General features: G+C 40.1%; 1 protein-coding gene across 14 annotated transcripts in view; it reads right to left on the bottom strand.

The window, feature by feature from the left end:
• LOC100647879 (cyclic nucleotide-gated cation channel alpha-3) overlaps positions 1-25,834 on the bottom strand; it is a 233,903-nt gene that overhangs the window by 184,671 nt on the left and 23,398 nt on the right. For 13 of the 14 annotated variants that reach the window (XM_048414001.1, XM_048413991.1, XM_048413988.1 and 10 more), the window contains exons 2-3: positions 4,728-5,421; positions 1,598-2,025 (exon numbers count right to left, since the gene is read on the bottom strand). In XM_048414001.1, the coding sequence (XP_048269958.1) occupies positions 1,598-1,940 (343 nt within the window). In that variant the 5' untranslated portion in view covers positions 1,941-2,025; positions 4,728-5,421. The remainder of the gene's footprint in view (positions 1-1,597; positions 2,026-4,727; positions 5,422-25,834) is intronic. The other variant, XM_048413990.1, reaches the window with a different exon arrangement.

The following is a 25,834-nucleotide window of genomic DNA, read 5'->3' as shown; positions in this document are numbered from 1 at the left end:
ACTTTAGCCCGGTAAATACCATAATATTTATTTTACATATTTGCATATCTTGCGCCTTTCATTCGCGTTCGTCCTATTTATCTTATAAAATCCAATACTATTTAGCAAAGTCTTGGAGAAAATTAAAAGTGAGGATGTACACAAACGTTCTAGATATTAACGAGTAATTACGATTAATCGATATATTAGTCGTTCTACGGACAAGTCTATTAAATATTGGTAGTCGGAAATGCCAAAGGAAAAATTATGACGAAATAAAATACAGTTCCGCAGAGAAATTCCAGACTCGAAACTGTATCACGAGTCGGTGAAATTTGAACAGGTAATTGAGAAGCTAATTGCTGCCGAGAGAAATTTAAATACGCCATCGAAACACTTTGTGTTTTAAAATTACAAATGTACTTTCGATTAAAAATTAGAACGTTGGAGAAAAATTTCACGTTATCGGAGCTACTGACACAATCTTCAATTTTTCTTTCAGTCGATTCAACAACGGAAACGAAATACGTTAGGAATCGTGTTTACTCGATGAAAGATTAACGTGGGAACTGATCGCATAACACACGTGACGAAGGAAATAGTATCGCGAAGAGAAATTCATACGATGTGTAACTTTGTACGTGTTTCCTGAGAACGACTGCTGCACGAACGAAGGAGCTGTCTAAGAGGCAACTAATTCGATATATCATCAATGATATACAATAACTTGTCATCGATTGATGCGAAAATATTTCGAGGACCATGGGACGAATTTTATATACGAAAGTACGATCATATCCTACAGAACAAGAAAAACGATTTTCAACATCCTGTAACGCGAGTGTTCCTTGTGAAGCACAACATTGTCAAAAGAATTTGATACGATATGATCCACTTGCTTATGGAAATCCCGGTCTGGATAAAAATTGGAAAGGACCGTCTGCCCGCCCTTTCCACAGTCCCTTTTATTTTAAGATCTTGAAAAGCAGGTTACGTGCTTTTATTACCATTTTAAAAGAAAATTCAAATTATTCGATATACGCGTAAGAATAAAGCTTGGGAATAGCAAAATACACCTGAGATTTGTGTTACGTGGAATGTGTTATCGGGCAAGTATTTGTTTCTAGTGCAGCTTTTGTCTAAACCTGCCGTTTCTGTAGCATCAACTGCGTAGTATGATGTAAAAGTTTAATAAAACCGAACGGATTAACTTCGGCCAAGATGGATGGCACGACGCGTCAAAATATGGGCGAGCTACGAATAAACAAAGTAAATATTATTTCCAAGACGATGGCCAATTCTCCGTTTAACTCGTAAACTAAGTAATTGCGATACGCTGAAACAAGGAAATAAAGGCTGGCAGAAGTACAGACACGTGCGATAATTCAGTCGAGTAACCACCAGTATCGCTTATACGTAGGATGGTTTAGTATCTAGGTTGAAAGTGTGAGGAATTAGTACAGTTGAGTTACAGATGCGATCAGTGGATTACTAAATTACCGAACATTTTACTAAACCACTCGATTAAACGTTAACGTTCATACGAGACAATTTACTAAATTACCGAACGTGTCTGTACGAGCCACGGCAACGAGAGGATACTAGCGATACTACTTACCTGACTGGGCTCCATGCGCAGGTGCAGCGGGCGCAGGGGGCACCAGGCCGGCGATGCTGTAAAGCGTTTGCCCGCTGCCATACTTGAGGCCGCCGCAATGACAGGGGGTCGTGGGGGTGGGAAGGCCCTCGCTGCCCCTGATGGCGGCACCAACCACCGAGATCTCGTCGAGCTCGTGACCGCTATCGTAATGGCACAATCTGGTCGCGCTGGTGCTCGCTCCGCCGCCACCGCCCCCGCCGCCTTCCCCTCCGCCGCCGTCCCCGCGGCCACCGCCGCTGCCCCTGCCACCCCCGCTGCGGCCGCGAAGCGACTGCACCAGCCGCTTGGCGCCTGAAGACATTCCACGGAGGTGATCCAGCCTTCCGGTCTTTTTTTCTTCCTGTCTTCGCCGAACCCGCCCCGTCTACAAGCCCGACGATATCCACCTACGCATTTTAAATTACACGCGTTAGATTTTAGATTACAGGCGGCGCTCGTTTTATTTGCATGGAACAACAGTGTGTATTCCGTAGAGATATCGAGATGCGGTGCGCGCCAGCGAGATGAAAAAGCGGCAGAGACTGAGAGACAGAGGCAGACTGATGAGAACTAGTAGATCGCGGATGTTCATGTATCCATGACACTACGTACTTGGAGGGTAAAGCAATTTCTCTATTGCGTCTATGCCGTTTTTAATTATATTCTCGAAAATACGGATTTGCATAAAAATCCGCAGTCAACGAGCAACGTCAGTGCGCGTGCCTGATTAAATAAGGACACAAGGGACCTGTACGCGGCATTTTTTCTTTCTATTTGCATGTCGCAGCAGCCATTTACACGGTAACGTACGACTCGCGTGCTCTATCTTTGTGTCGGGCGTATTCTGATCGAAGGGGAGAAACGAGTCAAGTATTTGGTTAGGCTAAGATGAGAGGGCGGATGGAATTTAATTTGTTCGGTATTATATCGCGGTGGTGATCATCAGAGTTACTGGTTTATGAAATGTTTCGTTGCATTTTGCGTGTATTCGCGACTACTTCTTTGAAAGTAATTTAAATCTGCATTGTTTGCAAGTCGTTTCACAAGTTGTGACGTTTTTCTTATTAAAAGTTTAACGTGAATATACTGGAAAGAATTATGAACTCGATCGCTAACGTTCCCTTTTCGTTTTCTATAATAGCTTTCCATTTAAACACTAATTTGCCTACGCCTCTTAAAATCTCAGTATTTCGGAGTTCCATCAAGAATCGTGGTCACGGAATTTTCAAAATCATCTTTCGCCTGTCTTTATAAGTAGAAATTAATTTTCGTGAAATTTTCCCCGATTAAAAATGAAATATCGTTGCAGTATTTTTATGAGAAAGATTACACCACAGAACGGTATCTTCGTTGGAACTTTACCCTGTTGCGAAATATCCTCTCCATTTTTGCACGTTTCGTTATTAGCATAATTGTTAGCAGATTTGTAATTAGCACAATTTCGAAAATACTGTTTTCGAGAAACGCCGTTCGTTTGGAGATATAAATTGGTGTATTCACGTTAATGAACGAAATGGAATAAAGGTAGAAAAGGTACAACAAATAGAATAATTGATTCGTGGTAGATATTTACAACGGTTTTGAGCAGTTAATTTGCTTTGATAAAACGATCAATTTATACGCGTCGTAATTGAATCACGCTTGCTAGAAATCAGACTGTTTCTGCACTCGTAAATAACAATACAGGCAGAAAGTCTGGTTTCAGATTTCATTAAAAAACCGTACTGACGAAAAACCAATCTCTTGTTATTCCGTATTTTTGTTATAACTTTTTAACAAACCAATTACCTTCCCCATGTTTATATAATATTTTTATCCCTCTTTTTCATACAAAACATACTAGCAACATTAACTTAACATTATTACGATAACCGTGGCACATCCTGTACGTCATATTGCATGTACAATAGTATACTTGATAACGTATGCATATGTTCCTGAATCTTTGATTAAAAATTATAATTCTATTGCATATTCGCTATATACGCCTATAACCTAATTTTAGTAATTCTAGAGTAGTTAATAATCAGTATTTATTTGTTCAGAAATCACCCGAATAACTAGAATGTAATTGATATGAAAACAATTAATTTGATTGGTTACTTAAATTCGAATAGTATAATTTTTATAATATAATTGATATTTAATTGAATAATTTACTCGGGAAAATTTTATTACGATTTTTTATTTATACACGTAACTGATTTCACCATATAACAGATTCTTTTGATGCAAATGAGGCTGCTGGTATGTATTTGCAATGAAATTATCGTATTTTCTATGTACATCGTGTGTACATTATGAACGTGTGACTATTACTAAATTCCTTCAATCGTTGATAATTTCATGATGCATTCCATAATCCGGAATATCAAAATTGAATATTTTAATATGGAAATTAATTTCGGAGATACTAATCGCTATAATTTATATTTCGATATTGGAAGTTTAACCAACTTATTGTTAGTTAGTACATAATTCATGTTCTGTGAGCTACATTTTCGATTATATTTTGCGTTAATCTGCGCTTAAATTAATTTATATTGTATTTACGCGTTAAATTAATTAAGCATACTTATCAAGTTAACGAAAATTGACTTTTCTCTGTACGTATTATATTTTAAATAGATAAACAATATGTGTGTGTGTGTGTAAAGTATGTTCTATTAATATAAAAATTAATAGATCTTGTTAATACCATAAAATATTCTTCTATTGCGTTGTCAAACAATAAAAGACATTTTCTACATTTTCTTATAAACGAATGTCGTCTTGCTTTGTTTTGCAACCTCGTTTTTTCTCGACGCTTTATTGCTTTCAAGAAATAGGAACGTTGTTGCTACAGAATTTTGTAAAGTCTACGAAATGGAACAGACAAGAGAACCATCTAATTTCTGCAAATTAAATCCGCTGAAAGAGTCGTGTGACTTATCAAATGCGCTAAAATTGCTCAACTTTATTATCGATTCCTCGAAATCTTCTGGTCACCTCGAGATTTGTTTTTTAGATCGAACAGCGTCTCCTAAATGAAGGTATAACAGTTCCTATTTCAAAAATTTCGCCTGAAATTTCAACTTAACGAACGAAAGAATCTAAAAAGTAATCTCACCGAGTGAGGATATCCGTCGTCTCAGTGATAGTCTGCTAATTGGGAGTTACCAGCGACGATAGCCACGCACACACAACCGCCACCGGTGTCACCGGTCTAAACGCAGAATCACGTTCATGTTCTCCGTTCTTGCCGGTATCCACTTGCCTCTTTACGCCCGGAAACCCCAAACTCCGATTCCACTGATCCTAGAAAGAGCCACGCGTCGCCTGTGCGTTCGCTGGCCGACGACGAATCCACGATCGCCTCGACAGCATCACACGACTACAGCTCGTGCTTTTCTCATCCCGTCAACGGACGATCCTCTTCTCGCGAACCACGTTAAAAGGAAACGCCGCCGGCATGCCACGAGTACGTCGCAAGAAACGCGATATTAGACGGAATTCACGACACGTACGTCCCTCTTATTTCCCTCTTATTTTCTTTCTTTTCCCTTCTTCCTCCTTCTAGTTACTTTCAACGTTGACTAATCCTGTCGCGTTGAAGGAACACGCCGTGCAGCCAGCAGACTCTTTAAGGGACAGCAGCCGTGCAACAAGTGTCTCGGGTCACGGCACTCGTGTCACGTGCTTGCTTTCTTCGACGAGCTGCTGCTGCTGCTGCCAACCACTCGATGCTCCCCTTCGTCCTTTGCTCTCTTCACAACGATCACGATGCTTAACTTCCGTCAAAGCGCTGTATAGCGCGATGGTACCTGAAAATGGTGCGGATGAATCAGGTTAGAGCACGACAATTCGCTCGATGATCGAGCCGAGCGGCAGTAGGTTCGTCGCTGTGCTTGGAAATTTAGCGATCGGTGTTTGTCGAACGTGGCTTTTGGGCAGCAGAGTGAAAGGTAGGGAGAATGAAATGCAAATTATCTATGCATGTATATGTAAATGTAGCCGGCGACGAAAGTATCAATGTAAAAGTGTCAAGTAAATACGTATTAATGGAGTTTTTTTAAATACGGCTCGTTTATACGGTATAAATATTAATTTTTATTATTTACTAAATAATCTATGCGCTATAAGGATATAGGTAATATGCTGCCGATAATGTACTATAAGAACAGAAATAAATGGACAGGTAGTGGAAGTAGATGTGAATGCAGTTTATGTACTATATAATTTATATACTATTTTATGTAGTGTATTATACAGGGTGGTTGGTAACTGGTGGTACAAGCGGAAAGGGGGTAATTCTACGCGAAAAAAGGAGTCGAGGATCTATAGTGAGAACCGTTATAACGAGACGTGATAAAGTGCACGCGTACCGAGCGAAAATTCAAAGTCGATTTTCTCGAAAACAAAGCCTCGAACGAAAAATTTTTATTCTATATTTTTGACTTCTTTTTTCGCGTAGAATCACCCCCTTTCCGCTTGTACCACCAGTTACCAACCACCCTGTATATAAAAGTTAAGTATATGATACTGGTACTAGTTCGATGAAACTCCATTGATATCTACTTTCGCTACCTGGCCGTTTATTTTTGTCGATTGTATAGAATTGTACATAAGCAGCAGCTTTGCATTGACGTACTTCATTAAGTAGAAACGAAATTAAAGCACACACACACACACACGAAAGAGGAAAAAGGAACAAACGAAACGGGAAACATGAAAAAGAAAAGGAAAAAGTGGAACTTGAACATTTGTACATTCAATTGCATCACGCCATTCAACTAACTCACTGCGCAGTGTTATCACGCTAACGTCGCTCACAGAATACAATAGCCGATCGCGCCAAATTCAAACGGCATTCCATCACAAGCTGCAAAAATATTACTGACCAGCCAGATGAAAAGCTAGCTATTGAAAACCTAAATTGGACCATACTTGGGATAGATTGGAAGAACATTCCGCTTCGTATAAACAATTTTCTAAATCATTGCAAGAATCATAGACTTTTAGAATTGAATCTTCTTGCGAGCCTGAAATAATAAAATCGCACAATGGCTCGAGAAGGTTCGTTGAATCGCGTGAAAATTATTCCGATCAAATACCATTTATGATATTTCGAAGAAACTGCAATTAAAATTTTACATTCGAAGGGGAAACATTTCGCATTCATCGATAAAGCGTTTTACAGGAAGATCCATCATCCCTTGCATTAATCGTTAACTATTCGCCTCTAAATAGAAAACAGAATAGACGGGCAAACATTGGACAACGTAAATCTACCAACAATTATTAACCACGCTGTTCACAAATTTACTGTTCCTTCGCTCTCCAAGCTAATGCATCACACGTGGCCCGTTTAGAGGCGGCTAATATATCTTGTTCATAATTTGTGGCAGCAAATTTACGTGGTTGGGTCTTGCCAAGTCACGATAATAGGATCCGCCGTTTCAGAATCGGATACTCGACGCTGATGAGCGAGTAATGAGTCGAGGATTAGAAGAAGCCTCGAGAAAATGGCTAATATCAATTATCCGTGGCCCCGATCGGACAGGAGGAAGGCTCGTGTGTCAGGACCATTTCGAGCAACGGTTAGCGAATTGACTCGGCTGAGTGAGTCATGTGATTTGATATTAACAAAACAAGGGTTTCGGTTACGCTCGTTTAGAGGCAACACTCTGCTGGGGTACGGTGAATTCTAGAGTTACCTCCGGACGCATTAATAAGCCGATCGATTAACTCTACCTTCGAATTTGCCAGTATCTGCTCTCCGTGGACCAATTTCCATCAAACTGCATCGACATCATACATCGGTTAGCTTCGAGTTTTCTTGTCAAATTTCCAACTGTTTTTTATGGTTCGAGAGTAGAGCACGAGTTTTAAACAGTCGTGGATTCTATATCAATCGAAGGGCTCATAGCAAATACGACTTATCTGGGTGTTCATGAGTTTCCAAGAGCGCGAAATAGTACGAGTGTGTTTATCTTTTTCTTAAGGAGCAAAGGAATACGAAGATCACGGGGGTAGAACATGATAGGTACGTTTTTGTTGAGTTTCTGATTTTTGTATCACTTTATTGTTCAATTATGGGATAGGAGGATTTTTCCAGCAAACGGATAAACACGTGTTTAGCTTTAAAGTTGTTTTAAATGAAAAGCGATGGAAGAATATTAAAAAACGTTGCAAAGAAAGTATTACAGTGCAAAAAATCTTTTCTATGTATGTATTTGTTATTTCTAAACATATTTATTAGTTTACGTGTTGCGTATAATATGTACATTGATATACATTAGATATTGTGATATTTTTGTTCTCTTAAAAAATCTCTGATACTAGACAGTTAACGTGACTGTGTTTCTTCTTTTATTCGGTGTTACTTCCATTTTCTTTTTATGGTGCAACGTTTACTAGATAGATTCAAAAAGTTTAATCAGGCGTTGCATAGAATGCGAAAGGCTGCATAGAGAAATCATACAAAGCACTTTTATAAATCCTGCAATTTGACTCGTAAAAGATTCTCCGTCAATATTTCCACACAGTGCTTTCATCTCGTGAATAATACAAAATTTTCAATCACACGGCGAGATTGCCGAGTCGTCTTTCACAGATAGTCAGAATTTCGTTACATATTCCGTCGAATTTCATTCCGTTGAGTGCAACACCCTTCAGACACCACTTTCAACGCCAACAAGTTGTTTTCTCGACTTACATCTACATTATGTCGTTACACCTTTTTCCTTACCCAGTTTCCTGCATTCGTTCATGCGCATGACAAATCGTGGTCAAGATGTTACTGAATACCTTTCATGAAACACGAGACAAAAAGAAAAATTGGGCACACGACAAAAGGATAACTTTAAACGGAGAATATTACTCGCAACGTGTTGCAAAGTAATAAAACGAAGAGGGGAAGAAGAGGGGCAAAAAGGAATTACTTGAAATAATGAGAAATCAAAAATATGAAACAGCCCAAGCAACGTAGACCTGTATAATTATTTAACTTAATTTTATTTAATTTAACATAATTATTTGTTATAATTTATTGAAAATACCGAGGATACTCATATTATACAGGGTGGTTGGTAACTGGTGGTACAAGCGGAAAGGGGGTGATTCTACGCGAAAAAGAAGTCGAAAATATAGAATAAAATTTTTTCGTTCGAGGCTTTGTTTTCGAGAAAATCGACTTTGAATTTTCGCTCGGTACGCGTGCAGTGAGATCCGTTATAACGAGACGTGATAAAGTGCACGCGTACCGAGCGAAAATTCAAAGTCGATTTTCTCGAAAACAAAGCCACAAATTAAACATTCTTATTCTATATTTTCGACTTCTTTTTTCGCGTAGAATCACCCCCTTTCCGCTTGTACCACCAGTTACCAACCACCCTGTACATTACATATTGATCGTTGTATTGTACTCTCGTCTGTGTAAAATGTTGAGTTTGTGTAATGTCTATCTTATTACGCTTCTAATATTCGTCGTTTCTATGATTGCTAAATCCACGAAAGAACTACAATCGTCCGAATCCTGCTGTTATGCTACACGCGTAGATTCATCTTCGTCTGACACGCAAATTCGTTCGTTATTTTTGTCTTTACGTTTTGAAAGTGTCCACTTTTTGAAAGTGGAAATGGAAAGTACCAAAATGTATGTACATTTCACGAACGAAAATCATTGTGGGGAGGATCGTTGCCGGCGCCGAAGATCGCGGACACAGAGGAGAGAGAATGGACAAGCACAGTGAACACCAGGGACATTCAGCTGTCGCGTTCAGTTGGCTTGACGTATTATTTCCACCTATTATTCTCGCGTTGCGTATAAAAAGGGCACTGACAGTAGCGACGACACTCGACAATCGTGATACGGGCAAAAGCCCCAGCCGACGATATATCGAATTATTCCGCGGACAAAGAGCGGCGAATATCTCGACGTAGATAGCGGAAAAGCGTCGACAATCGCGACCGCTTTTGTCCGAGTTATTTCTTCGCGAGATAACCGGATATTCTCAATCTGTTTCGAAACGGAGGAACTAGATATGTATCGTTTATCGTAGGTGACTTGGACAAGAAAATTCCTCAGATTCAAAATACCAAGAGTACCATAAATATCATAAATACCAGGTGATTTATCTTAACAGAGAGTTACGTATACATTTATACGAGCCGTATAAATGAAAACTATTTTGAGATTATTGGGCTTATATTAATAGGAATATTCGTGTTGGAATTGAAATTAAAAATGATGGTGCTTTCATTCGGTTCGTTTCTTCGACAAATTTCAAGGCTTCGCGTGATATCCATATTTCTAAAGTTACGAATCGTTTGAACATGTTTTACACCGATTTCTCGTGGAGGGAAATTCGTTAAGAAACTGTTTAGCCCACGTTCGCGTTAAAAACGATAACACTCTCTTCCGGCTCGTTTCTTAAGTACATATTTCTCGAGGAAGATAACAGGGAAAACGGTAGAGTCAATAATTGGAATGTAAATTTCGCGAACCGGCCACGAAGGAGCTTGCTGTAACGTGCGTACTGGCTATGATCGATCCATTGCCTATGGATACAAAGCAATAGACGTTCAATGTACAACGTTCCAATGTTTCGGAACGCGCTGATTGTAAATGACTGAACAGCGACAAGGGATCGCGCTTCCGTTTCTCGCTTGTCGATGGATGCGTTCGTATTATCGCCGGATGATTGAGACGAACTCGGCCGTTGCTCATTCGGTTTCGCTGAATTAAGCGCAACATTATCGGATAAATTTCTAAGTATGCGTTGTGTTATACGTGCGTACGTACGCGGAAGCGACATAGCGAGGTCGTAAAATCGGTCGGGCCTTCAAATTTACATGTTTGAAGAGCGAAACGCGCAAGTTGACACATTTTAGGGAACACGAGGAGCCGAAAAATACGCGAAACAGCAGAAGGCGCAAAGAAGCTGCTTCAACGTAGAAACGAAATGATACAATCGATCTGAATCGACAACTCGGCAAACTTTGGCAGTGACCGGTAACTTGCGATAGAATCCCGCTTGTCTGTACAATGTACAATTTAAACGACCAATTTAAAGCGACAAGGCATCGACCGACGGGTCGTGAGACGCCTGCAATTGCCTGGAATCTGTACGGCGACGAATTCAAACCCAATCGCTTCGAACCCGATTCGAGTCTTAAAACTCGATCAATTTTGAATCTTAATACGTCTAGTATCTTCAAAATGTACATAAAGTACATAAAGACGCGAGAAGATACGCAAAGATTCGTAATACGTCGAGTGTGCTCGTCGAGCGTTTGTTAGACGAGAGGAATATCTGTTTAGGAACCAATTTATCATCCATTTGGCAAAGTTCATGAAAATATGGAATTTTCTGGGTTGGCAACTAAGGAAATGCGGATTTTGTCAATACCGATTAATGACAAAATCCATTAAAATCTGTCGAGTGTTGATCGCCTTGCAAGTTTCGGTGCGGGATATTCGAATATTCTTGACTCGAGAGTGTGGGAGTAGAAATGAGAGTTTGAAAGTAGAATCTCAGTCGAGCTCGGGCTAATACGTGTAAGCAGCTATACCGCGCTCGCTATTACTCACGATTACGACGTAACGAGTATCATATATCGCGTATTAGAGTGATTCTAACACTTTAGTTTCGCTGAAGTCCGTTCGTTAGAAATTCTCCAAATTGTACGTTAGATAGAAATGAACACGTTGCCTGTAGGAGCACGATGTCTGACTATGTAGGTACTTGTTCTACTTGATTTCATGTTGTCGCGTCATGACCAGCAACGAGAAAAGAAAACAAAAGGAAACAAATTTTCGACGGACTCGATTTGAAACAGAAAATTGTCAGTCATACTCTATTTAACGAAGAAAATAAATAATTATTCTGCTCGGCGATGCAAGAGTAGTTTATCTTTCGACGAAACGAATACTTTTGAAACATAGAGAGAAGACAAAACTACACAAACGAAGACATACGAGTTTTATTACCTTTTCTATTTCTAACGTGGCAAACGAGATACTGCGGAACATCCTTCTACGTAAAGCATTATTTATCGACCACCGTTGCTACTACGTGACAGTTTCGAGCACGCTAAATTATTAGTCTTAAATAACGCGTGCATTGGATTCTGGCGGCTCGTAAAATTAATTTACGCCGCACAGTAATTCTGTTGTGTGCGCTCTGAATACCCCGACTTAATCTAACGTGATTCACGATCGTGCATCTGTATTACTCGTCTTTAAATGTCACGGCTTCCAGGACGCGACGCGAGCACAAAGACACTACCGCTTCCGAGTAATCTACCGAATGTCTAAATGAATAGCTGTCTACATTATTTCTAGTACAGCATCCGAACTTGAGAGTATTCGGCGCTGGAATGACACCTCTTAGAGCCTTTTTTGACACTCTGACGGCTGCACGTTTCGGCGTACATCTTCGCTGCCAACCACTGCCACTTTTCCTTCTGCTATTATCCGATCAAGATACGCTCGAATCCATCATCGTCGTCCAATCCTTCTCCTATTACCTTCCTTTATTTTCTACGCTTTTCCGCTCTTTTCAGTGGCCGACTCTCTAAAAATTCCAACTGTTGATAAACGAACGATACGACGTTGGACAACGTTCTATTGTAAAATTGTCATCGCGTACGATATTTAACAATGTTCCAAATGAAAATTACGTCAGCAGATAGAATGCATCTGTGAATCGAATGTGTATCGAAATATAGATAGAGTTCTTTTGTCATGAAATGATTACTCTGTACAGTAGATACACGGATGCGTGATTTTCGTTCGTTTCTGTTCGGCTACCTTAGGAACAAAGGATTGTTTTAAACTCTTTTCATGGAGAAAATGTAGTGGCTCCTGCGGCATGGAGAGCTGCCAAGGACCATTTAATTAGGAATTTAATCGAACTTGGGCAGCGCTGCGCTGCAAGCACGTTGTTTAACGATAAGCTCTCATTTGTTTACGAAAACCCCTGATATTTACGCTGCGTCAGTTAATTCAATGAAAATACGTAAAATATGAGCCCACCGTATACATATTATCTACGCTGTTCATCGCCTCGTAATTCTCCAAAAACCTGATATTTTTCCTGATAAACTGTTGGATTAAAAGTTTTACTGTCAAACTATACACCAAGAACTGTATAATTCTCGTTGAGGAACATCAAAAACCGATAGTAGGCCCTATAAAAGCAATTTTTCACGCAATACCGTGCATACGTATAAATAAGGACGTTTCGTTCGCACAACTCGCGTGAAACATTAGGCTAATTGAGCGCGCTTATTATTTTGTCCCGAATTCTATGCGCGCGCATTAAAAGTTTAACGATCGAGCACAGAAAGCATCGATTAACGAGACAATTTCCAGCGACCGAGACGCGAAAGCAAACGCTACTTTTTCACGGTAAATCATCCGGCTCCGTTGATTCGTGCTCGTTTAAAAACGTCAATGGTTAAAACGATCTCTCCGTCCTGTTTGTAATGCAGTTTCGCTCGTTGCTGCTTTGAGGTAAAGTAGCCGAAACGGAAATTCCACGGTCGAGCCGTAATGGCGGAGAAAAAATTGGAGCGCAGGCGAGTTTCTTCGGGTTGATGCGACCAATAAAAGTATCGCGTAAACACGGCCTTACACGGTTGCGCGATATTTTGCATTGGCTGTTTTACGACTGGCACCGATGTAAGTATAAACATCGATAAAACGTCGATAAAACGTCGCGGCGTATTCAGCCGGAGTCACCAAGCGTAATGCTCGCAGGATATCTCAGCTAATGGAAGATCGCAACGATAACCCAATCCGAATGCAACGCGATGCGATTTAATAAGCCACCATTTATACACGGATACGGAAGTTCCGGAGCAAAGTTGAATTTACGAGGCTGGTTGCTGGTAGTTGCGAAATGCATGGAAACGTATGAAAATAAATGTAAAACGTAGTAGAATGCTGTAGCGTGAAACGGCATAACAGACGATCGTCTGATCGATGATAAGCGTAGGTTGGTTATGACGAGTCCACGATAATTTCAAAGTTACGCCAAACACATGGTAAATTATACCGTTGTGCTGGCTGTAGGCGTCTTGTCGTGGAAATGGAAATCGGAACGAACTTGTCGAGCGACCTTTTGAATCTTTCCCATGGCTGCAAAAGGTACACGGCAATTCAGGCTACGTAGCCTGTTGATTATCCTCAAAGCGTTAATATCTTCTATGTAAGAGACGAACATTCCTCAGCGACTGTACCCTGTTCCCTAATTCTTTCCAATGGTACACTTACGCTTGCACAAGTAATCGCAAGACGAGAACCTTTCGACAAGACCGTTCGTCAGCGAACATGCAGCGTTCGCTGGAAATACCGCAAATACTAGATCCCGTAGCATCCATCTCCTTAACTAGACGCGAGCGTTTCAGCTGAAATCTCGTCGAACGATGACAAAGGACTCAACGAACCTATCGTCATTGATTGGAAGCGGGAATCTCGGTCGAACGCGTTTCGAAACAGATTCCCCCGGTGTTCCGGCCGTCGAGGATCACTCTTCATCGTCACAAATATAATCACCGCTCCCTGTGGCACAGTTATATATGTACGCGCCTTGTTACACGCCGGCGCTATCAAATATGAAGCTATTCGGAGGTGGCGTTTCAACACCGCCCGAGTCTCCCCATGGGGAACCATGTACACAGCCGTACGCCAGCTATACCACTACTGGCCTGTTTCACGTATTTAACCGACCAGATTATAATTCGGCAGTAGCAGCGTTTCGCCGCTTACGGGTAAGGGCCATCCATTTCGCGCCACTTCGCGAAACCTCGTCCTACCACTTTATATCAAAGTTACGAGCTCGCAGCCCGGTTGAATACGTTACGCGGAATGTTTCCAGCGTTCGCCGTATCGCGCATCGAGGACTATCAATGGATTAGAGGCAATAAAGTCCGCTGAAATACGTAGCCATTCGATCAGCTCTAATTAAACCGGGATATTAGAAGGAAATTGCGGTACGTTTTGAGGCGTGCCCAGCGACGGATCGATCCACGAATTGAAAAGGTTGGAAAGGTATACGATACGATACGATACGACGCGACGGTTTTCACCACGTGCTTCGTTTCTCCTGCCAACCTTCCGGGCTAGGTAAATCGGATGGACCGAGCGAATCGTAGCTTCGCTCTAGTTCCTTCTTTCTGTCTTCTCTTACTTTTTCTTCCTTTCTCCTGCTCCTTGGAAACTGCTTTCGCGGAATGCATGGTATTAAAACCGATGGAAAGTTATATGCAGCTGATAGTCGCGCGATTATCGCAACTAGGCGTTTAACTTCTGTCTTAAAAGGCAAGTGTGCGAACGACTTTGTGTGAACGAAAAGTTGGCGCAAATAGACGTCGTTGTGATTCGCAACGAAATTCGGGTATTTGCAAAGTGGAACTCTCCAACACGGAGGTACGTACCCAACTCTCGTCCAGTAACATTGTTTAAGGCATTTAGCGACGCCAGTGATGCGTCAAGATTTCCTGGAAACTTGCCGAAACTACGTGTTCCAGTGGGAATTTCCACGTTCGCTTCAACAGTCTATGTTCTATTAGTTTCTAGTCTATGCTCTATTAAGTATTTCGAAACTGTATCCTATTAAACAGCTCGACTTTGCGCTCTATTAAATACGATCTCTTAATTCGGTCTAAGCTATTTCGTAGAGACGATAAGCAGGGTGGCCCGTAATTCACGGTACGAAAGGGATCAAGCAGCGGATTCTACGGCTGAAAATAGGACGAAAACGACTTAGTCGTCGCAATTGCATTTTCGGGAAAAATCGAGGACTTACAAAGTACATATACAGGGTGGTTGGTAACTGGTGGTATAAGCGGAAAGGAGGTGATTCTACGTGAAAAAGAAGTCGAAAATATAGAATAAAAATTTTTCGTTCGAGGCTTTGTTTTCGAGATAATCGACTTTGAATTTTCGCTCGGTACGCGTGCTGTGAGATCCGTTATAACGAGACATGATAAAGTGCACGCGTACCGAGCGAAAATTCAAAGTCGATTTTGTCGAAAACAAAGCTTCAAACGAAAAATTTTTATTCTATATTTTCGACTTCTTTTTTCGCGTAGAATCACCCCCTTTCCGCTTGTACCACCAGTTACCAACCACCCTGTACACGTGATTTCGACCAATTTCCAGCTGGACTCCGATCGATAGTAGATCGATAGACTATTTAATTAACAATTGTTCTATATGCTGAAATAAATTGAAAACGAAGAACGGAATTTCGTCGCTCGAAGCCTCGTTCCGGAGGAACTAAAATTTCAAGAAAATGGCAGTTCATATTCCAAAATTGAAAGTAACTTAACTCTTCTGATATTCGTATACATTTTTACAAATTCCATTTTCATTTTTCTACTTTAAACTTCCACCTTTCATCGCGTTTGTACATCTAAGAAATCATCGTTCGCTCGTTTTCGATCGTTCGAAACACTCTGATGATTGTTGCACCTTGTAGCACAAATATCTACCATTATGCAGGCAACGATATATCGGAAATGGATATGTTACGACGTTCATAAACCAAAGGGGCAACGAACGAACCTGAATAACTAATTAGGGTATCGTCATCGCCTGTTCAATAGCAATTGCTGTATAATCCTGACGTCAGCGCGTAGACCACAGGTCTCGGATGTGGTGCACATTGCTGCTCAGCTACCGTTAATTACTCGAAACCCTGCATTGTAAATTAGTAATCGCCAATCTCACACAACACAGGGCAGACGCAATGAGCGACGAATCCACGGCATCTGATTGCACATTCTGTCCAATAAAAGATCGTGGAATGACAGCAACGACGTATAAAAGATATTCCTGGCAAATATTTCTTTTACGCTTAAGTAGAACGTATTATAGCGTTATTATAACGTATCTTAATAGCATAGTATAATATATAGAATGTTTCATTTTTATCTCGTCAGACGATGTCGGCATATTTCACGATTAAAAATAAGAAAAAGATGTTAGGTAAACGTGTAAACGTCGTAAACACTCTATTACAAATCTGTAATAAAGATACGAAGATTATTAATATCTAGCTTTTCGTTCGATCGATCGGTTACGTTCAGCGAAGTTCTCGTTCGATGTATGGTTTGTTCTTGCAAATACAAAATCCACATATATATACTACAAGTTATTCGTTATTTTTTAAATCTAGCAGTTGTTACAAGTTACAGCTCTTTAGTGCAGTTCAGCCAGTGTAATTAAAAGCAAATGTTGCAGAAGGAAGATAAACGATTCAAAAAGTACCACATTTTTGGAGCCATATATTTCTTGCAGGCAGTCGCGTGTGCATTTAATAGTTGCATTGCCCTTTTTTATAATGAAAATGTATCTTTCTTCCGGATAAATCGAATCCTTTCACCACTTTGCATAAGGACATCATGAGTGGCTATTACGATCGATATTACGAGTAACAGTAGAATGGCCAAAATACGACTGGTAAATAAATGTCTTCGTTGATACTTTGTCCTGCATTAGCGCCATAATGCGAACATCTATCCCTCAAACGAGTAACATTTTGGCAACTTTTTACGTAAAATAAATAGATTTAAAAAAGATACATCAAGCAACGTCAAACGTGCACGTGACAATCAGCTGCTCTTATTCTTCTCGCACAAAGGCTCCTTCTCAAACCGTGCAGCTGTCCGTATCCGTACGCGAGCAGAGACAAAACCTGTACGGACGTTTCAATGCTCGATAAGAAGCACATTCGTGGCTTGGTAACAGTGGGATAATCAGCAGCCGGTGCAGAAGTGTTTCCGCGAAATCAAATGGCGATATTCATGCACGGCCCAAGCCGTGGATGTCGTGAGCGTCGTATGTGTCGTGGATGTCGCGGCAACGCGTCAAGACGATAGCATCGTTTCCGGTGGGGACCCAGTGAATAATTCGGCCAATATTGTCTGGCATTTCGAGCGAGTGTTACGCGACGACGACGACGACCACGTCTCTCGAGGCGTCGGCAGAAGCGCCTGTGCGTATACGTCGACGTCTCTGGTTGCCATAGCGACTCTCCTGCAGGAGCATACAGTCCCGTTGGACTCTTGTATATCTTGGAACAGACCGTACTACGTACCAAGTGTCTCCAACAATATGATATGCCGCACCGCGCTAGCTATCATTGTCTTAATGTATTGTCTGCGATTTATTGTGTTGCTCGCGATGAGATTCGATTGGCTCGCGCCCGGCCATCGCCCCGGCGTCTGCATAAAAATACATTGGAACGAAGCTTGAAATATTGAAAGGGCCAGGGGTTGATTTATGCTCGGCGGAAGGGTAAAAATGAAGCATTTAGCGCGTTCGTTCTACCACCAGCATTTTGTACATTTTTTGCCCTGGCAGCTGCGATACGGTGAAATATTGCTACGCCGTAACGTTTAATTTTTGCAAAATGTATTTTATTTGCGCACCTTTGTCCGACGATGTTGCGTAAATCGTTCACGCTATTGGCGACTCGTCAGTCTATGAAATTTATCTTATTTTGGCCGTTTTATTGAATTTCGTGCGTGAATAGCGCACCGATGATCGCGCGAGCTCGACGTGTTCAGGTGAACTTTATGAAATTCGGAATATACACGAACATCGGATAATAACTGATACTGTTACGATCTCGCTCTACATTCCTCGTCCATTCTCACATTATTCCACCTACGATTACTACATTAGCAAGCAACGATGCCGCCTAATTCCTCGCTCTCTTTGCCTAATTGCACGCTTACTGCGACGAAGCTACCAACCTGTCGATATCTCAACGCTAACTTTACACTCGTCCTTCTTTCTTTTCATCGTTTAACCTTGTGTAAATTCCTGTATTGAGAAAAATTAGGAAACTGATTAATCGGATAACGCAGGAATCTACATAACGTCAGACGAATAAAAGAAACAACGAATGGATGTGCAATTTTCAATTAAATTTTGGAAGCGATCGTTCGAACGGGTCTGCTGAGCAAGTTAATGTTAACGAGTAAATGACAGTCGGCGCTGTCACTTTGGCACCGATGTATCGGTACACGTCGAGCTTAAACTTTCCAATTGCGGGAATTATCGGGACATCGACTAATCGAACGTTGCGCGACTCATCGCTGGCGACGTTTCCACGCAACAATTCACCGATACCGCATCCATATCGAGTTTCTCGCGTCGCAGGGACGAGCAGTGAGAGTACGGTTGGCAGTGGAAAACGGTTCAAGCCGGAAAGCAACTACAGAAATCGAACACAGATATAGGTCTCGAGTCGCGAAAGAGTCCCTTGGCGTAAGTGTCGGAAGACGCATCGTCGTCAGGCAACCGCTCGAATCGACAGGTTGGGAAAAGTTTGCCGTGGGACCGGAAACGCCGACATTCCTACGTATATCGATCCGGAGCGGCGCTCCGCTATGCAAACGGGACTTGCACTTTCTCGTGAGTTTCCATAACGCTGATAGTAAATCAGAGAATTTAATCAGGATAAAGCCTGCACCGGCAGAGAAATTCCATTCGCCGGCAGCCAAGGTGGATACGCGCGCGATCCGAAATCAATTAACAGGGAGAACCGGAGCGTCGCGAAGCTTGCCAACCTCTGGGAACTCTACTTTCAACGATATCCGCCAATTGGCAGCTTAGCGTACGTAGAACGTGTTCCTGGCAGGCACGGAAGATAACAGTCGCCCTAACAATTTTTACAGGAGGCAAATCAGTTACAGAAACTTGTTTGTCGTTTAAGCGGAGGATATTAAAGTTTTCGGAAAAACAGCGCGATTAAAAACATTCCATTGTTAGACGTCCTAGTTACAGGAGATGATTGCGAGTGATCGAAGATTTTTTATGACACTGGTATACTCATTTTTGGCGAGGGCAATTCCATTTCCATCGCGTATGATAGTTATCGACCAGAGAAATCGTATCTCGATCGCACGTAATAGTTTAGAATATCGTTTCGCATTCGACCAGGATCGAACGATCCTTCGTATTCGCAGCTAAATTGCTTTCTGTCGTTCTGAAAGAAAAGGACCAAGGGAAAGGCGATCCCCGCAAAACGCGCTGACGCTTATGTTCGATAAATATAATTGAATAAAAAGTCGACAAATATAATTTTCTACCGAACGGAAAGTCCTCTTGGAACCGATGTGCCGAGTAACTTTTTCTCCAATTCGATATCAATTGGTAACTTCGACCAAAATTTCCACCATTCGTAGAGATCAAATATTCTACATCTGCGTAATGCGACGTAATTTTATAATATCGTATTACGTTACCTTATACTGCTTTATATCGTATTATCATTTTATTAAAAAAGTATATATTCATATCTTTAAAATGACTTTCATGTTCTCTGTGAAAGCAAGTATGTTTGATAGCACTGATTATGTATATCGCGCGTACTCTAATCTAATGCACCTCTCATGTTTCTGAAGCCACGTGCTTATGTTCCTCCATCTTCCCTGATGCACTTTTCCGCATGAGCGAAGCAGGTACCACAAGTACGTGTATGTTATATGCTTTGGTAGACACCTGATGAACGTAAGTACAGTGATGAATTTTTAAAGAGGAAATAAGTTTCTATGCAATTTATCTCTGTTGATCTTTTTCTTTGCTTCCTTGTATGGACAGTGACGAAACTCTACGACATCGAATTTACATCTGGCATATCGCCTACGCGAAACTAAAAGCTAAAAACTACGTATACTTAGTTATCAATGCAATTCTCGTTTATCGTTTATCTTTACTTTTTCTTGTTCTTACATTCATTACTTTCGAATGTGTGCGTTAACGTGTAGAAAAATTCAACGTTTTCACCGTAATATTTCACGTTGAAGACACGCATGTAGACTTCTTTGGCTGACTGTATGTACTTATAGCAACTTTCACGTGTAATAGATAAAATGGAAACAACAGGAGCGCACGGACCGGCTGCCAGTTCGCAGTTGTTTTATTCGAGAATAAAGTTCCACGGGAAATACCATTAATCTTTAAAAGTTTGTAGTCGCAACGGGACCCGGTCTTGGAAAGCAATTAATAGTTTGAGAGTTGGCGTAAAACTGAAATATATGTGTTCGCAACCTCCATGTGTTCCGCGGTAACCGATCACGATCGTGTTAACAATTTTAAAAGATCCTTCAACTCTTTCCCCTGTAGAAACCAAATATAGTTTCCAACTGTTCAGCTGTCGATAAAGGAATCGAATTATTTAATCTGTAAGACACGTTCTGCGCTCTTTCTGTACCTTTCCCGTTTCTTCTAACAGTTGTATCTCGATTACTATGAGCTACAGATATTTATGCATTTGCAAGAAATTTAGAAGCTTAAAGATCTGCAGCCTGATCATTCCATTCTTGCAGATATGAAACACAAACTAAAATCGATAAAACGTTCGTAATGTATAACAAGATTTACCGTAAGGATCCGCGGCAATGCAGAAGTCTTCTATCTGATTTCCATCAGATAGGATTTTCCAAAGTTTCATGCAGGACTTTCAAGATACAAAGCGGATTCGGATAAGTAAAAGTCGAGAAGCCTCCACGGTGACGTTCATTCGAATAAAGTCACTTTCCCAAGTAGTTGCTTGCACGAAGACGTTGCTACCTGTACGAGATTTCTTCTCGTCCTTGTCCATTTAAATAATTCCGTTTTCTGAACGATCGAATATCGCGACGACGACAATTATAGGCAAGAAAATAATCAATGCGTTTTTCGCAACTATTTATAACTTTTAATTAAATCTCTTTTTTTTTTCTTCGCCCATTTTTATACGTATAATGGAAACTCATTTTCTCTTCTGAGATTAGTTCTGAGGTTTCTCTGCAGATTATTCTTTGTCCTGTACAGAAACGCAATCCTTCGATTTTAATCATCTTCCATCTGTGGTTGTATCCTTGTGCACGCAAATCATTTTACTTTTTCACTTTTCAATTAATTGTCGTGCTCTCACAGACACGCATACATCGAACGCTTAAATTCCACTAAATTACTTACAAACGAAATTTAATTTCCTGTATGCAGACGATTTTCTCATTTTATTATAGTCAACATTTCTACTATACTTGTCATATATTCTATACTCGCATAGAATATTTCCTGTCGTACTATCTCTAGAATAAGTCAACAAATTTTTTAGTAAAAAACGAATTAAAGAATAACAGGTAAAATCAACGAATGATTCAATGTAGTATGTGATTCAATGATTCAAAGTATGAGACATTTTTGTATAATAATAGTAATAATAATTTATTCGTACTTTAGGCCTATAGTCTATTGCAAGAAGATTGTTGCATTCTTATTCCTAGTTTCTTCTGCTGTGTTATATTCTTACATTTGCTCCGATAAACACTCGCATATTCGATATTATCCGATACTTTAATAATATTTCAGCGAGGAAATTGGCGATTAGGAGCAAGCATAGCCGTGTGTTGGTAATGAACAAAGGTTGTAAGACTTCGACCGAATTTACAACGTACCTGTGGTACCGCAACTACGCTATCTCCACCACAAGTTAATGCCATAGAACCGCATTGAAATGTGAGTTATCCTGGAGAGCAATATGAGTTTCTGAGCAACAGAGTTTATTAAGCGAAGTGTCAGTTATTGCACGGCTAGAAACGTTAGGTTGAATACTGACAATACGTATTGGAAGAATCTATAAGATTAGGGTTACGAATTCACTTTCTGTTGTTTTATGAATTTCATCGCTCGTTTATTTGATTTTTATTCGATGTAGTATTATTGTTGGTATGAAACGCGCTAATCATAAATAAATGAGGAATTAATCAACCGTTGTCAAAAATTGATATCCATCGTTATTTTGTACAGGATATTTCGAGCTGCCTTGTTCCATAAAGCCTTTATGGAACCTTGTTCTATAAAGCCTCTAATTTATACATACGTGTATAAAGTAAAAAAAAATAAAAAATATATTAGTTAAACGTCATACATGTAGGTCTGAATAAAATATTTGGTTCAAATTCTACGTATTGCTGTTAATCTATAAATAATTTAGCACGAAACACGTAATAGTTGAGATATTTACAGGTGTTGCAACTTTATCCACAACCACAAATATCTCTCTTAACTAAATCCTATTTATAACCTGCAAACTAGAGTAAGTTCATGAAAGTTTGAAATCGTTGGTTGGAGAGCAAATTCAATCCAGTCTGTTAGATATCTCACGGGATAACTTGTTACGTATCCAGTGTAGATTTTACTACGTTGTCGAGACAAAGAATTTCTGAAAGTAAAAGTCTGTCGTACAGATATACACTGCATCTCATAAATTGAGAAATTATGATGATCTTTCGATTTAAGAAGAATACGAAACTTAACGATAAGTTACGCTAAAATAGCACTACAATTTGACCGAAAGCTTCCGACAGACAGCGTATCTCAGTCAATAAATTTATCGTTAGTCCGATCAAGAGTAAACGCAAGTCCATGTTAATCGAGAAAAACGAGCATTTCATACGCTACAATCTGATAATTAATAACGAAGTATGCAAATGCACTCGTTGCCTATGTGATTCATATTACTACCACTGTGATATTGGCAAACGTAACACATTACTACTCCTACCATGATGTTTCGTTAAATTAACCTCGAATTAACGATCGTGAGTGAATTTAATATCTTAGTCTGGCCAAACCCGTGCGGAGCATCGGATTGCCGACATTTTCCGGTTCTTGCACGGTATATCTCATAAAAGAAAACAGATACAACATACGTTTGTACCAATCTTTAGCGTTGTTTGTGGGTGCAAAATCAGCTCGCGAAGTGGCTGTCGCGTGCTCTGTCACACTCTGTATATTATCAATACTTATAGAACATATGTTTATATGAACTTTGTTACGTTGTACAATCAGCTGCCGAAGTGGGTCCCACGTGTCCTGTCGCACGTACACTGTCAATATTTCAAGGTCTTCAACTAAAGGAATATGTATTGTGAATACGATACTGTCAATATTATAGGGTGACGTTGAGAGCAGAAGGCTGAAATATTGACAATAATATTGACAATATTATTGACTGCCTGAGGACACCCTTAGCCAATTAATGTTATTTAATGTACATAATTGTCGAGTCCTATAAACCATATATTAATTTACAAAAATAGGATTTGCAGTGGCGAAGCATATAGACAGGGAATCCCATTTTTTCAACATTTGAATAAATATAAGGTCGCTTAAAAATGGATCAAAAGTTATTTTTACTCATGAATCACAATCAATCAGTTAATAGAAGTAGTTTCACGTAGTATCCCTGAGAAACAAGTGCAAATTAAAATCTGTATCACTGCGTTGACCTAAATCGAAGTCTTCTGTATTACATATGGTATTTTATTATTATATTATTATACGATACTATATCATATTATATATAAATATATATTACATTCCCTATTTATATGCTCGTGTATTTACTTTTATACACCATGAGCTATACTTCATCAGAAACAGCAAAATTCTTCCCAAAAAGGAGGTACGTCCAACTTTCGTTCGAATCAAGTCACACCACCTGCTGCCAGGTAGCACAAAGAATGTATTTAAATAAGAAAGTCGTATCTGCATTCAAATCAAAGATATAACAGATTATATTTACTTTCGGACGTATGTGAAATCGATGGCTGGCTATTGGATACTAAAAGTCATTTCTCTCGAAACCACTCACCGACCAGATACGACTATTTGAATACGCCTTACTCTACCCAAGTGTAGCCACTCTGTACTTTTAAGCGGCAGTGTGTGTACTTGAAGGATTTGTCCACGCTTCTTTTCTAGTCACCCTGTACATTCATCTTTCTTCCCCTATCGATCTCGCTCGCCCTTAGTAGCGGAAGATGAAGGCGGCACCCTTTCACTTCGATTCCACGGATGTTTACCCAGCTACGTTTCGCTTCTTGGTTCCACAGGGAAATGCAGATGCGTCCCCAAGACGGTATATAACAGTATGGAAAGTACACGTAAGTTGAAAACCCTATCGGAGGCTCTAGCCGTCAGCATCTTCTGCATTTACGTCTGAACACGCGTGGAATAATATCACACGATGAGTAATACCAACACAACCCGGCTTGTTCAGCCGTCGAATTTTATCATTTGACAGGAAGAGAATGCAATTTGCGGGGAAACGAGGAAAAGTGAAAATCAGTTCCACCAATGAGAATCAACCTTCAACATGGAAATACTTGTGAGCCGATTCTCCCCGTGTAAAATAATAAAATTCGATCGTGGAACAAGCCGCGTTTTTTACCACCTTTCACGTATTACGTTGTTTGCCATACTAGTACGATATCGACCATTATATTGACACGATAAAAATTGCCTGGGACAAAAATTACTTACACTCGTTTGCAGAAATTGACAATTTTTTAAAATTTAAAGTTAATTGGATTTCGTAATTACACGTTCAATTTTTTTTTTATTATCAGTTTAATTAGGTGATATACGACGAAGGGGACGATATGCTGTTGCTTTGCTCGATTAATTTCTCTCATTAATTTATCTAATTACCGATTATTCAAAGTGATCGTGACTGGTTTACCCGAATATTGATATAATTTGATATGAGATAGTAATTGCGTAGATAATATGTCCTTGTTAACATAGTTTTACATACATTAACATAGCCGCACAAAGGTACAGTGATGCAAAGCGAAACGATTATGCCATGTAATTAATTAATTGAAAGTATCTTAATTCGCCTATAACGCAACAATCTCCTTTCCCTACAGATATACACGTATAATCCTAATCGACGCTGATGTATTTTCTTCTTCTAAACGACCATCGAAAATCTTCCCTCCAATTCCTTCATACTTTTATCCCATGTATTATTATTTTCCTTCGGTCCATCGTTTATTATTTTATCGCAAGGTAGTGAGAAAAGAAGAAAAGGCTAGTCTTATGGACTAGCGTGGCATTTTACTTAACAGACGAGAAGCGTAAGAGAAGAGCCATATGCTGCAAGGCGCGTGGCCACCAACAATGATAAAACTTCGTGTACGACAGGAGAAAACGCCGATTGGGCGGTAGGTAGCCCCAAGAGTGGCGTAAAAAGAGCATTCTTGGAAGAAACAGATAGTTAACTTCGGTTAGCCAAAGACGCCAAGCTTTCGCTTCGCATCCGAGTCTACGAGACAGTAGAGACGTTCCTTCCGCTACTTCATCCATAATTCCAACACTCTATCGGATTACCTAGACTTGTCACTTTACAAATGTTTCTGTACATACGATTACTC

The sequence above is a fragment of the Bombus terrestris genome, chromosome 17 (assembly GCF_910591885.1).
Source record: "Bombus terrestris chromosome 17, iyBomTerr1.2, whole genome shotgun sequence".
Classification (NCBI taxonomy): domain Eukaryota; kingdom Metazoa; phylum Arthropoda; class Insecta; order Hymenoptera; family Apidae; genus Bombus; species Bombus terrestris.
The sequence above is the reverse complement of the archived record's forward strand: the minus strand, read 5'-3'. Positions and strand labels throughout refer to the sequence as shown.